This window comes from Lithobates pipiens, unplaced genomic scaffold, assembly GCF_037356315.1.
Source record: "Lithobates pipiens isolate NorthernLeopardFrog02 unplaced genomic scaffold, aLitPip1_a1.2 Scaffold_18, whole genome shotgun sequence".
Classification (NCBI taxonomy): Eukaryota; Metazoa; Chordata; class Amphibia; order Anura; family Ranidae; genus Lithobates; species Lithobates pipiens.
This window is the reverse complement of record NW_027507758.1, coordinates 435,981,295-435,995,992: the sequence shown is the minus strand read 5'-3', so window position 1 is coordinate 435,995,992 and position 14,698 is coordinate 435,981,295. Positions and strand designations below refer to the sequence as shown.

The following is a 14,698-nucleotide window of genomic DNA, read 5'->3' as shown; positions in this document are numbered from 1 at the left end:
TTTCTCTAGAGACTATGTTTGGGGGTTCTAGTAAATTTTAGAGCAAAAAATACTGATTGTTACATGTAAACGAAAAGTGTCAGAAAAGGCTTGGTCTTAAAGTGGTTAAATTAAAACCATAACATTTAAAACTTCTAAAAACAATTCATTAGACTATATTACCATCCTCTAAATTACCAATAATAATGAAGAATCCTAAAATAATTAAAAAACACGGGGGACCTTTAATAATCACCGATATAACAATTTAGGTATTTTCTACGTTTAAACCATTCTGGCGGAGGGTGTTCAATAAATAAATCCACTTGGTTTCCTTTTTAGATAATTTCCTGACTAAATTAGAATCTCTCCAATGTGGCACTACCTTATCTACAAAAAAACTGTAGGAAATATGTTACTTTTTGAAGTGTAATGATACACTATGATACACTATAATGTTTGTATCCATTCTGGATATTATTAATATGCTCCGCTACTCTTTTCTTTAACAGTCTTTTACAGTGTAATATATATACCACCCCTGTTGAGTTACTTGTAATAAAATGTCTAAGATCATATTTTTGTTTCAGTGGTTTGACATAAAAAGTTTTCCCTTTTTCTTTTTTCAGTTTACTGACCCTGCAAGCAGTACACTGTCAGCAGAAAAAAAAGCCCTATTTAAGGATAATTTGTTTAAGCCAGTTTTTTTAAAAAGTCCTTCCCAGACAAAACATGTTGAGATTTTGGCTTAACCAAGGTTTATATGCACACTGTTAAGCGAGGGTAGGATCAGATACTGGAGCCTAAAGCCCCATGGGTTAAACGAAAAAGAACTTATAGTGTGTACTAGACCTTAGGAAAGCAGCAGCTGTGCACTGAACACAGATAGGTCCTGGAGATTCTGAGATATGCTTATAACTGTCTGCATGTTTTGTGAGTAGGATTTTAACAGTTTAATAAATTTAACTGTGGTGGATGGTATTACACGATTGTACAGTTTTCCTGTTTTTTTTGGGATATGAATATCTCTATTGAAGGTGGATTGCTGGCCATAGGTGATGTGTGAACAGCACCTAACTGTGGAGTGAAATAAAGCTGCTCTTGCTGATCTGTTAATTTAGAAATGCATGTATATTTGGTGAGTGATTTTCCTATTTGGATTGGGTCAGAGTGAAAGGAGTGATCACAGCTTGGATTAAGGAGAAAAATAAATTGTGCACTGCACATAGAACACTTTATTAAGATCTGGATTTGATATGTTTGATCAACTTTTTGGATTTATGGATCTGCATGTTTTGTAAGTAGGATTTTAACTGTTTAATACATTTGACTGTGGTTGATAGACTTACACGATTGTACAGTTTTCCCATTTTCCCTGGGGATATGAATATCTATATTGGAGGTGGATTGCTGGCTGGATGTAAAGCTGCTCTTGCTGCTCTATTAGTTAAAAAATGCCTGTGTATTCAGTAAATGATTTTCCTATTTTGATTGGGTTAAGGTGGAAGGAGTGATCACAGTTTGGATTAAGACGGAAAATAAATAGTGCACTGCACATGGAACATTTTATTAAGAACTGGATTTGATATGTTAACTAAACTTTTTGGATTTATAAACTGAAATATTTTTCACTTTTGCACGGAACATTTTATTTAGATATATTTATAAATCTGCACTTTATATGAATTATGCTGCAGGATGAATCTGGGAATACTGTGATTCATAAGATATATTTATTGCTTTGACATATTTACTGCAGCAGCAGGTGGTGCTTATTTAGATAAATAGGAATGTTGTCGATTTTTGTAACAGGTGACTCATATAGGGAAAGTTAATACCGGTAAATAATTTTATTTAATTAAAATAAATAGAAAAATGTAAATTAAATTGAAAAAATAAATCGTTTTTATTATTTTTAGCACAAAGTGACGGAAATTATAATATTAATAACAATATATGGTTTAAGTACAAATAACATATTTTTATCATGGTTCTCTCCCCTGGGACCCCTATTTAAAAATAATTAGAACATTAATGGTCTAATTGTTCATTTTTAAGGAGAAAGAATGTGAAAGAAATAGAGAACTGAGATATGACAAACAAAATCAACCTTAGCCACTTCTTAATATTGTATATCACCAAATGTTTTGCTCTAGAATGCCCGGGTCTTTTGGGATCCTAGGAACATGAATAACTGTGACAATAGGCTGTAAGGTTAAACGCTCTGATTTCTTATACTGTGTATTAGTAGGAGGGACTAAGTAAATAAAGCACACATTAAAAAACCTGATTTAGACTCCACCCCCTTGATCTAAATTCCTTTCAAAAAAATAATGACAGTGCATTTAGAAAAAATATATATCAGCCGTCACATTTTTACACTCCACTTGAACAATGCACAGCATAGTACTTTATTAAATAAAAACCATAAAAATCATAAACATTTCATAAAATTAAAAACCACAATGTCCTCCTCTCTTATTTCGGCAACATAAAGAAATTGTCATATATTTAGTAAATGTGTGCAATTCTATTTCCATAGAACAGAGGGATGGATATCTCAGAACTGCGTTTTGGACTGGGGTGAAGCAAACATGATGTGTAAAGTCCACTAGGCATCCAAAAGCAGACCCATCACACATTGGTCAGTGTAATATTATGGTAAACACTCATAGTAGTAGCACCATAATGCACAGTGCAACATATGGTGGGTCTGCTTCTGGATGCCTAGTGGGCTTTGCACATATAGTTCCCCCATTAGAGGCTCCCCTTGCATTTATGCACTGGACTACTGTCTTTTGCTAGTGTGGGTGAGAGGTTGACAGTAGTTGCCTGCTACATGAATACATAAGGTAGAGGCAACAACAGAAGCTTGGTTTGCCCTGGCAACTAATTTATCTTTCCTCCTCTGCACCTTTGTGCTCCTTTTCATGTACTGGGCACCACCAGCTAGTTTTGGTGTCTTATAAATTGGGAGTAATCATCACATAAGTGGAATGGACACGTGAATCTATATGAAACTCTACTCCTTTGAGCATCCCATATGATCCATTATAAATATATTGCTGAGCAATTTCCTGACAGTTCACAGCCCTACTTCTTTGGATGAATTATCACATTATGGACGTTTGCATCATCCCGCTTCTAAACACATTTCTGAGATCTCCAAATTTCTAATATATGGAAATAGAATTGCACACATTTACTATATAATATGTTGTCTTTGTCTATGGTTTTTGTGGTTTGTATTTAATATGTGCATGTGCATCGTTCAAGTGGAGTGTCGAAATGTGGAAGTGGATGTCTTTTTTCTAAAGTTAGTTGTTCTCTCAAATTTTTTTAGAAATTTAGGTCAAGTAGGTGGAGTCTAAACCAGGTTTTTTTAGTGTGTTTTATTTACCTGGATCCTAGAAAAACCCTAGCTAATGAATTAGAATTCATAATATTCATGCCTGTATTTAGTTAACTGATCACTAGAAGGCCTAGTGTAACCAAGTCATGTAATGTTTGTGCACACAGATTCTCTGGAATGTCTGGTATGTCCTCTAGAGTTCTGGTCCAATACACAGAAAGATCACTGTGTCCCAAAGGAGCTGGAATATATTTCCTTCAAGGAAACATTGGGATCTGTGCTGTTTGGAGGAGCATTTCTTGGCATATTTCTTACAATAACCATCATTGCTATCTTCTTATACCATCGCTATAATCCCATTGTACGTGCTAACAATTCTCACCTGAGCTTTTACACCCTCTTCTCCATTGTCCTGTGCTTGCTGTCTTCCATCACATATCTGGGACAACCATCGGCCGTGTCTTGTCTTCTTAGAAATACTGGGTTTGGCATTACATTTACCTTCTGCATTTCCTGTATTTTGGGTAAAACCATTGTTGTGATTGTGGCATTTAATGTGCAACATCCTGACAGGAAAGCAGCTTTGTTATTTAGTCCTATAAAACAAAAAGTCCTTATTATTCTATGTAATTTGTTTCAGATTGTTGTTTGTTTTACCTGGAATATATTGTCTCCTCCACAACCCATAAGGAAAACTCTTTTTGACAGCCCTGCAATTACTTTGCAGTGTGATGCTGGTTCAGCCCTGGCCTTTTCTCTAGTGCTGGGATATATTGGGCTCCTGGTATGTGTCTGTTTCACTCTGGCTTTCTGTGCTCGGAACTTGCCCTATCATTATAATGAAGCTAAACTCATCACCTTCAGCATGGTGATTGTCTCTGCTGTCTGGATAACATTCATTCCCACCTATCTGAGTGCTCCAGGAAAATATTTAGATGCAGTACAAATGTTTGCAATACTGTTCTCCTGTTACGGCCTTCTCATATGTATATTTGTTCCAAAATGTTACATGATTTTATTGCAACCGCACAAGAAGATCCGGAGAATGCAGAGAAAATAGTAAAGATACTGTCATATGGTTTAAAGATTGTTTTATTACTTTTATAAAAAAATTATTGTGAGAGGAAGTTGCTGGTACCTTAAGGCCTGGTTCACACTAGCACGATGCAAGAAGCCTGCAAATCCAGTGCGAGTTTCCGCATCACACCTGAATCGCACAGTAGTTCACACTGAGATCTGCAAACTGCTGCTGGTGTCCACCTAAAGTTAACGACACCCCCTTATTGGTTAAAAGATCGCAGAGCGAACTACAAAATGGTACAGGAATCGGATCGCATAGGTGTGAACACCCATGTGAGCCGATTCCAGAGCAGATCAAAAAAAGGGTCTTGCACCATTTTGGTGCGAATGCAATGCAATTTCAGCCATACAATTTGTATGGCTGAAATCGCACAGACATTGCATGTGATCTGCACAGCAATACGGTGCGAATCACATGCGATGTCTGGCATTGCACTAGTGTGAACTGGCCCTTACTCTCATACGTAACCTCAGGATTAGCAACAGAAAATCAGTCAGAGAACTAGATTCGAACTGGATTGGATTAGCAAGACACTCAGGAAATTATATCCATGTAAATTTATGGAAATTAAAGAATAAATGCAGCCAAAACAGTAGGAAAAAGTAAATTATGTCAGATTTTTATTGCCGTTTATGATCCTATTGAGAAGATTTCCCGTCACTTGCTGACCAGCCTTTGATAGCAGGAAATGAGGAGCCATTACCAGGACAAAAATTCATGGATTGCATTAATGACCTGTCAGAGGTTTTAACAGCCACCATTTTAATGACGAAAACATATTTTTGTTGCAGTAGATGTCCCCAGGTGACAGATTTCCTATCACCATACGTGTAGCAACAGAACATGGAGGAAACATTTCCCAATAGAGGTAGAGACATTATGTGGTTTTTTTATCTACCCACTCTGTCCAAAACAAAAGAAAAACCTTTTTGGCTGATCTGGGGCTTTTATCTACATAATTAAACTAAAAATACAATTTATCATGTGTGATAGTTTATATTGTATATTGTTTTGCTGAGAAGCCCATCATTCTTTGTTCTATAACATTTTAAGCTAAATAAATCTAAATTTGAGGAATGTATTTTAAGAATGACTAGTCAGGAAGTCATGTGTGTGGAAACGTTATCTCTCTTATAACATACCTTCAATATCTACTTTTCTGTTATGCTATTAAAAAGCTAGATGTTCATTTGTGAATAGGGATGAGCCGAACACCCCCCTGTTCGGTTCGCACCAGAACCTGCGAACAGACCTAAACTTCGTGTGAACTTTAGAACCCTATTAAAGTCTATGGGACTCGAACGTTGACAATCTAAAGTGCTCATTTTAAAGGGTAATATGCAGGTTACTGTCCTAAAAAGTGTTTGGGGACCTGGGTCCTGCCCCAGGGGACATGGATCAATGCAAAAAAAAGTTTTAAAAACGGCCGTTTTTTCAGGAGCAGTGATTTTAATAATGATTAAAGTGAAACAATAAAAGTGTATTATTCCTTTAAATTTCGTAGCTGGGGGGTATCTATAGTATGCCTGTGAAGGGGCGCATGTTTCTGGTGCTTAGAACTGTCCCTGCACAAAGTGTCATTTGTGCAGGAAAAAAAGTCTTTTAAAATCACTTGCGGCTATTGTCGGGTCCCGTAATACAGAGAACACTCAATGAGTGTTCTCTGCATTAGCCGACAATTCATTCATTCATTGATAAAAAAAATAAAAATAAAAAAATAATAAAAGCGTGGGGGTTCCCCTAAATTCAATTACCAGGCCCTTCAGGTCTGACATGGATATTAAGGGGAACCCCGTGTCAAATTTTAAAAAAAAATTGACGTGGGGGTCCCCCTAAATATCCATAACCAGACCCTTCAGGTCTGATATGGATATTAAGGGGAATCCCGCATCAAATTAAAAAAAAATTGACGTGGGGGTCCCCCTAAAAATCCATATCAGACCCTTTATCCGAGCACGCAACCTGGCAGGCCGCAGGAAAAGAGGGGGGACGAGAGAGCGGCCCCCCCTCCCTCCTGAACGGTACCAGGCCACATACCCTCAACATTGGGAGGATGCTTTGGGGGTCTGTGACCCCTCAAAGCACCTTGTCCCCATGTTGATGAGGACAAGGGCCTCATCCTCACAACCCTGGCCGTTGGTTGTGAGGGTCTGCGGGCGGGGGGCTTATCAGAATCTGGAAGCCCCCTTTAACAAGGGGACCCCCAGATCCCGCCCCCCCCTGTTTGAAATGGTAAGGGGGTACAAAAGTACCCCTACCATTTCACAAAGAAAGTGTCAAAATGGTTAAATAAGACAAACACACTTTTGAAAAATTCCTTTATTAAAAATAAAAAAAATAAAAAAAAGATTCCAGCGGTGCTAATCCACTCTTGCTATCCAGCGACGGGTCTCCGGGGTCCAGCGATGGATGATCATATCCAGCGACGGGGGATCTCTCAGTCCAGCGCTGTCCATACATCCTTCTTCTGTCTCCACTCCGGAGACACTGCAGAGAGCCCAGCGCTGACGTTTCTTATATTAGGAGGGCGGGGCCACCCGTCACCTGACCCCGCCCCTCTGACGCTGGAGAGGGAAGCCAGGGGTTCCCCAGTGACGTGTGGGTGACCCCGCCCCCTCTGATGTAACGGAAACCTGCGTTACATCAGAGGGGGCGGGGTCACCCACACGTCACTGGGGAACCCCTGGCTTCCCTCTCCAGCGTCAGAGGGGCGGGGTCAGGTGATGGGTGGCCCCGCCCTCCTAATATAAGAAACGTCAGCGCTGGGCTCTCTGCAGTGTCTCCGGAGTGGAGACAGAAGAAGGATGTATGGACAGCGCTGGACTGAGAGATCCCCCGTCGCTGGATATGATCATCCATCGCTGGACCCCGGAGACCCGTCGCTGGATAGCAAGAGTGGATTAGCACCGCTGGAATCTTTTTTTTATTTTTTTTTATTTTTAATAAAGGAATTTTTCAAAAGTGTGTTTCTTATTTAACCATTTTGACACTTTCTTTGTGAAATGGTAGGGGTACTTTTGTACCCCCTTACCATTTCAAACAGGGGGGGGGGGCAGGATCTGGGGGTCCCCTTGTTAAAGGGGGCTTCCAGATTCTAATAAGCCCCCCGCCCGCAGACCCTCACAACCAACGGCCAGGGTTGTGAGGATGAGGCCCTTGTCCTCATCAACATGGGGACAAGGTGCTTTGAGGGGTCACAGACCCCCAAAGCATCCTCCCAATGTTGAGGGTATGTGGCCTGGTACGGTTCAGGAGGGAGGGGGGGCCGCTCTCTCGTCCCCCCCTCTTTTCCTGCGGCCTGCCAGGTTGCGTGCTCGGATAAAGGGTCTGATATGAATTTTTAGGGGGACCCCCACGTAAAAAAAAATTTAAATGTGATGCGGGGTTCCCCTTAATAACCATATCAGACCTGAAGGGTCTGGTTATGGATATTTAGGGGGACCCCCACGTCAATTTTTTTTTTAATTTGACACGGGGTTCCCCTTAATATCCATGTCAGACCTGAAGGGCCTGGTAATTGAATTTAGGGGAACCCCCACGCTTTTTTTTATTTTTTTATCAATGAATGAATGAATTGTTGGCTAATGCAGAGAACACTCATTGAGTGTTCTCTGTATTACGGGGAGCCGACAATAGCCGCAAGTGATTTTAAAAGACTTTTTTTCCTGCACAAATTACACTTTGTGCAGGGACAGTTCTAAGCACCAGAAACATGCACCCCTTCACAGGCATACTATAGATACCCCCCAGCTATGAAATTTAAAGGAATATTACACTTTTATTGTTTCACTTTAATCATTATTAAAATCACTGCTCCTGAAAAAACGGCCGTTTTTAAAACTTTTTTTTGCATTGATCCATGTCCCCTGGGGCAGGACCTGGGTCCCCAAACACTTTTTAGGACAGTAACCTGCATATTACCCTTTAAAATTAGCACTTTAGATTTCTCCCATAGACTTGTATAGGGTGTTCCGGCTTTTCGAATTTGCTGCGAACAGCCCAAATTGTTCACTGTTCGCTGAACAGGCGAACAGGCAATGTTCGAGTAGAACATGAGTTCGACTCAAACTCGAAGCTCATCCCTATTTGTGAACTGTATTAAGAATATTGCACATATGTACATGTTATGGCTTTTAAAAAAAATAAAATAAATATAGTAAAAATATTATTTTATAAACCATCAATCTTTTAAATAAAACAAGCAAAAAATGTTTACCTGGCTTTACCCATTTTTAGTGAACCATCATGGTAGTTTCTGTAAGGTGTTTGCCTTTGGTGTCACTTATACTTATAGCTATGTATGATATTTATTTCTTCAGGCTGTAAAAAAAAAAAAAATATTTTCTTTTTTTGCAAAACTACAAAAAAACGAAGTCACTGTTTAACTAGTTCCATACTGTGTGAATTCCAGCACTCCTCTACTACATGTAAAAATCATAATTGTTTTGCTAGAAAATTACTCAGAACCCCCAAACATTATATATATATATATATATATATATATATATATATATACACACTACCGTTCAAAAGTTTGGGGTCACATTGAAATGTCCTTATTTTTGAAGGAAAAGCACTGTACTTTTCAATGAAGCTAACTTTAAACTAGTCCTAACTTTAACCACTTCAGCTCCGGACCAATAAACACCTTAAGGACCAGAGGTCTTTTTGCAATTTCGCACTGCGCTGCTTTAACTGGTAATTGCGCGGTCATGCAATATTGCACCCAAACGAAATTTGCGTCCTTTTCTTCCCACAAATAGAGCTTTCTTTTGATGGTATTTGATTGCCTCTGCGATTTTTTTTTTTTTGCGATATAAATGGAAAAAGAGCGAAAATTTTGAAAAAAAAAGATATTTTCTTCTTTTTGTTATAAGAAAAATCGAATAAACTAAATTTTAGTCATACATTGAGGGCAAAATTTATTCAGCCACATGTCTTTAGTAAAAAAAATGTCAATAAGCGTATATTTTTTGGTTTGCGCAAAAGTTATAGCGTCTACAAACTAGAGTACATTTTCTGGAATTTACACAGCTTTTAATTTATGACTGCCGATCTCATTTCTTGAGGTGCTAAAATGGCAGGGCAGTACAAATCCCCCCCAAATGACCCCATTTTGGAAAGTAGACACCCCAAGGAAATTGCTGATGGGTATGTTGAGCCCATTGAATATTTATTTTTTTTGTCCTAAGGGATTGAATAATGACAAAAAAAAAAAAAAATAATATTTTTTACAAAAAGTTGTCACTAAATGATATATTGCTCACACATGCCATGGTTATATGTGGAATTGCACCCCAAAATATATTCCGCTACTTCTCCCGAGTATGGCGATACCACGTGTGTGGGACTTTTTGGGAGTCTAGTCGCGCACGGCACCCCGAAAACCAATCACCACCTTCAGGATTTCTAAGGGTGCAAATTTTTGATTTAACTCCTCACTACCTATCACAGTTTCGAAGGCCATAAAATGCCAAAATAGCACAAAACCCCCCAAAATGACCCCATTTTGGAAAGTAGACACCCCAAGCTATTTACTGAGAGGCATGTTGAGTCCATGGAATATTTTATATTTTGCCACAAGTTGCGGGAATATTACAAACTTTTTTTTTTTTGCACCAAGTTGTCACTAAATGATATATTGCTCACACATGCTATGGGCATATGTGAAATGACACCCCAAAATACATTCTGCTGCTTCTCCCGAGTACGGGGATACCACATGTGGGGGACTTTTTGGGAGCCTAGCCACGTACGGGACCCCGAAAACCAAGCACTGCCTTCCGGATTTGAATATAAAATGCTATAAAAAACAAACTAACCAGAGTCACCCGTAACACTTATACGGTGATCAGTGGTGAAAGGGTTAACTAGGGGCAATCAGGGGGTTCAAATTTTTATTAGGTAGTATATGGGGGTCCCTGGCGCTATATAAAAACCTGACGGGGAACCTAAATAACTAACTGGCTAACCAGCGTCACCAGTGACACTTATACTGTGATCGCTGGTGAAAGGGGGTGAAAGGGTTAACTAGCAGCAATCAGGGGGTTAAAACCATTATTGGGTAGTATATCGGGGTACCTAGCGCTATAAAAACCTGGCGGTGAACCTAAAAAAATAACTAGCTACCTAGCGACACTAGCGACACTGATGCAGCGTTCAGAAAAATTATCGCTTAGTGACACTGGCAAAAGGGGGTGAAAGGGTTAACTAGCGGAAATCAGGGGGTTAAAACCATTATTGGGTAGTATATCGGGGTACCTAGCGCTATAAAAACCTGGCGGTGAACCTAAAAAAATAACTAGCTACCTAGCGACTGTAGCGACACTAATGCAGCGATCAGAAAAACGATCGCTTAGTGACACTGGCAAAAGGGGGTGAAAGGGTTAACTAGCGGCAATCAGGGGGTTAAAACCATTATTGGGTAGTATATCGGGGTACCTAGCGATATAAAAACCTGGCGGTGAACCTAAAAAAATAACTAGCTACCTAGCGACACATGCAGCGATCAGAAAAATGATCGCTTAGTGACACTGGCAAAAGGGGGTGAAAGGGTTAACTAGCGGCAATCAGGGGGTTAAAAACATTATTGGGTAGTATATCGGGGTACCTAGTGCTATAAAAACCTGGCGGTGAACCTAAAAAAATAACTAGCTACCTAGCGACTGTAGCGACACTAATGCAGCGATCAGAAAAACGATCGCTTAGTGACACTGGCAAAAGGGGGTGAAAGGGTTAACTAGCGGCAATCAGGGGGTTAAAAACATTATTGGGTAGTATATCGGGGTACCTAGCGATATAAAAATCTGGCGGTGAACCTAAAAAAATAACTAGCTACCTAGCGACACTAGCGACACATGCAGCGATCAGAAAAATGATCGCTTAGTGACACTGGCAAAAGGGGGTGAAAGGGTTAACTCTAGGGGCAATCAGGGGGTTAAATCTTTATTGGGGGGTGATAGGGGGCTACCCTGGACCTAACACTAACTGTCCTGACAGTTTTTACTGTCACAACTGACACTGAATGCATTGATCAGTAAAGAAATGATCAATGCAATCAGTGACACTGTGACTGGGGGGGGGAGGGGGGGGCGGGGGGGGGATCGGGGGGCGATCGGGGGGGGGATCGGGGGGGGTTTGTGTGCTTGTGTGTACCTAGATGTCAGTGTAGTGTTGGTGCACACTTACTTTTACTCTTCTCCTCGTAGTCCGGTCAAAAAGACCGCCCCGAGGAGAATGACATCACTTCCTCCTTCCTGTGTAAACAATACACAGGGGAGGAAGCTTCTCATTGGCCAGGAGCGATCCAGAGGGGGTGGCCAAAAACCAACGGCCATCCCCTCATCACGGAGCGCTCCTGGACCGAATCGGACCGCCGTAAACAGCGGGAGGGGGTCCGATCGGACCCCCCACCCGCTGGAAGGCAATCACGTAGATGTACGTGATTGTGCCTGCCTGTGCCATTGTGCTGACGTACAATGGCAATACGGCGGTCCTCAAGTGGTTAAACAAATATACTCTATACATTGCTAATGTGGTAAATGACTATTCTAACTGCAAATGTCTAGTTTTTGGTGCAATATCTACATAGGTGTATAGAGGCCCATTTCCAGCAACTATCACTCCAGTGTTCTAATGGTACAATGTGTTTGCTCATTGGCTCAGAAGGCTAATTGATGATTAGCAAACCCTTGTGCAATCATGTTCACACATCTAAAAACAGTCTAGCTCCTTCCAGAAGCTACAAAACTGACCTTCCTGTGAGCAGATTGAGTTTCTGGAGCATCACATTTGTGGGGTCAATTAAACGCTCAAAATGGCCAGAAAAAGAGAACTTTCATCTGAAACTCGACAGTCTATTCTTGTTCTTAGAAATGAAGGCTATTCCATGCGAGAAATTGCAAAGAAATTGAAGATTTCCTACAACGGTGTGTACTACTCCCTTCAGAGGACAGCACAAACAGGCTCTAACCAGAGTAGAAAAAGAAGTGGGAGGCCGCGTTGCACAACTAAGCAAGAAGATAAGCACATTAGAGTCTCTAGTTTGAGAAACAGATGCCTCACAGGTCCCCAACTGGCATCTTCATTAAATAGTACCCGCAAAACACCAGTGTCAACATCTACAGTGAAGAGGCGGCTGCGGGATATTAGTGCAATATAGATTATAATTTTTTAATGAACTATGTTGAATGACTTTGAGATTGATGACCTCGTCACCAAGCACTAATTTCAAGTTGGACATTGGTTAAATGGACATAATATGAAATATTGAGCTTGTAATTTATTCAACATATTTTTATTTATCTGGTTTAAATATTTTGAGGAAGTTATTTAAACTATTTAATGCATATTACCGTTATTGTCTGTATTTAGAATAATATGCGCTGTTTTTAACTCTCTCTTGATAGATCGGCTCATCTTTTGGAGGTGTTGATTTATCTTTATAGAGTTTTCGTTTGCACAATAGTGATAGGGTTGTATCAGTGTATATAGCCTAATTAAAACTGCTGCTTAAAAGGAACGTAATTCCACACCCCCCAGAATATATACACACGGTTTAAGGTGTAAGCGCTTGTTGTTTTTTGCATCTAGCAAGGCGGCGCTAGGTGTAAGAAAGTTGGGGTATTTTATTTATTTATAATTGTTTATTTATTTATTTATTTACACTTTCCCTTAAAAAAAATGTTTTGATCACTTTTATTCCTATTACAAGGAATGTAAACATCCTTGTAATAGGGTCTTATAGACTCTCCTCCAGGCTGGAAAGCCTGAGATAAAAAAAAAAAGAACGACCTCAGGCTTTCCTGCCGAGTCCCCAGATGGTGGGGGCGGCGGGAGGGGGGAACGTCCACTCCCGCCACCTGTAAGAAAGGTCAAGTGGATGAACAGCTGCTATGATTGTTCTTATTGTGTAAGGAATCGCCGGATGATAAAAATTATATCTGAATGATGCCTTCAGCTGCAGGCATCATTCAGATATCACGACTGAAAGTGAAGGACACCATATGATGTTCAAACATTGCCTGTTCGCCTGTTTACTGAACAATTTGGGGTGTTCGTGGCAAATTCAAAAAGCCGGAACACCCTATACAAGTCTATGGGAGAAATCTAAAGTGCTAATTTTAAAGGCTTATATGTAAGTTATTGTCATAAAAAGTGTTTGGGGACCTGGGTCCTGCTCCAGGGGACATGTATCAATGCAAAAAAAAGTTTAAAAAATTGATGTTTTTTCGGGAGCAGTGATTTTAATAATGATTAAAGTGAAACAATAAAAGTGTAATATTCCTTTAAATTTCATACCTGGGGGTGTGTATAGTATGCCTGTAAAGGGGCACATGTTTCCCATGCTTAGAACTGTCCCTACACAAAGTGTCATTTCTGCAGGAAAAAAAGTCATTTAAAATCACTCGCAGCTATAATGAATTATCGGCTCCCCGTCATACAGAGAACAGTCATTGAAAATCATTGATAAAAAAAAAAGCGTGAGGTTCCCCCTTCAGGTCGGGTATGGATATTAAGGGGAACCCTGCATCAAATTTTTTAAAAAAAATTCCATGGGCTTCCCCCCAAAAATCCATATCAGACCCTTTATCCGAGCACGCAACCTGACAGGCCACAGAAAAAGAGGGGGGACGAGAGAGCGCCCCTTCTCCTGAACCGTACCAGGCCACATGCCCTCAACATTGGGAGGATGCTTTGGGGTCCCCCCAAAGCACCATGTCCCCATGTTGATGAGGACAAGGGCCTCATCCTCACAACCCTGGCCAGTGGTTGTGGGGGTCTGCGGGAGGGGGGCTTATCAGAATCTGGAACTCCCCTTTAACAAGGGGACCCCCAGATCCCGGCCCCCCGTTTGAAATGGTAAGGGGGTACAAAAGTACTCCTACCATTTAACAAAGAAAGTGTAAAAAAAATAGTTAAAAAAGACACAGACACCGTGGCAAAAGTCCTTTATCAAAAATAAAAAAGATAAAAAAAGATTCCAGCGGTGGTAATCCACTCTTGCTATCCAGCGACGGATGATCATCTCTCCGGGGTCCAGCGATGGCTGATCTGATCCAGCGATGGGTGATCCATCCAGTGCAGCGCAACCATCCCCTGTCTCCTCCGGCGGAGACACTGTGGGGATCCCGGCAGCCTGACACTTCTTATGTGAGGAGGGCGCAGCCACCCGTCACCTGACCCCACCCCCCTCTGATGCAAGTGGGAAAGCCCGGCTTCCCCAATGACGTGCGGGTGACCCCAACCCCCTCTGATTTAACGCAGGTTTCTGTTACACGCGAAGT

At 40.7% G+C, this 14,698-nt stretch overlaps 1 protein-coding gene across 1 annotated transcript in view; it reads left to right on the top strand.

The window, feature by feature from the left end:
• The window catches only part of LOC143986737 (extracellular calcium-sensing receptor-like), a 41,019-nt gene extending 36,466 nt beyond the window's left edge, over positions 1 to 4,553 (top strand). Inside the window, exon 6 of the mRNA XM_077485145.1 lies at positions 3,499 to 4,553. Coding sequence (XP_077341271.1) covers positions 3,499 to 4,391 — 893 coding nt within the window. The 3' untranslated portion in view covers positions 4,392 to 4,553. The remainder of the gene's footprint in view (positions 1 to 3,498) is intronic.
• The last annotated feature ends 10,145 nt before the right edge of the window (positions 4,554 to 14,698 follow it).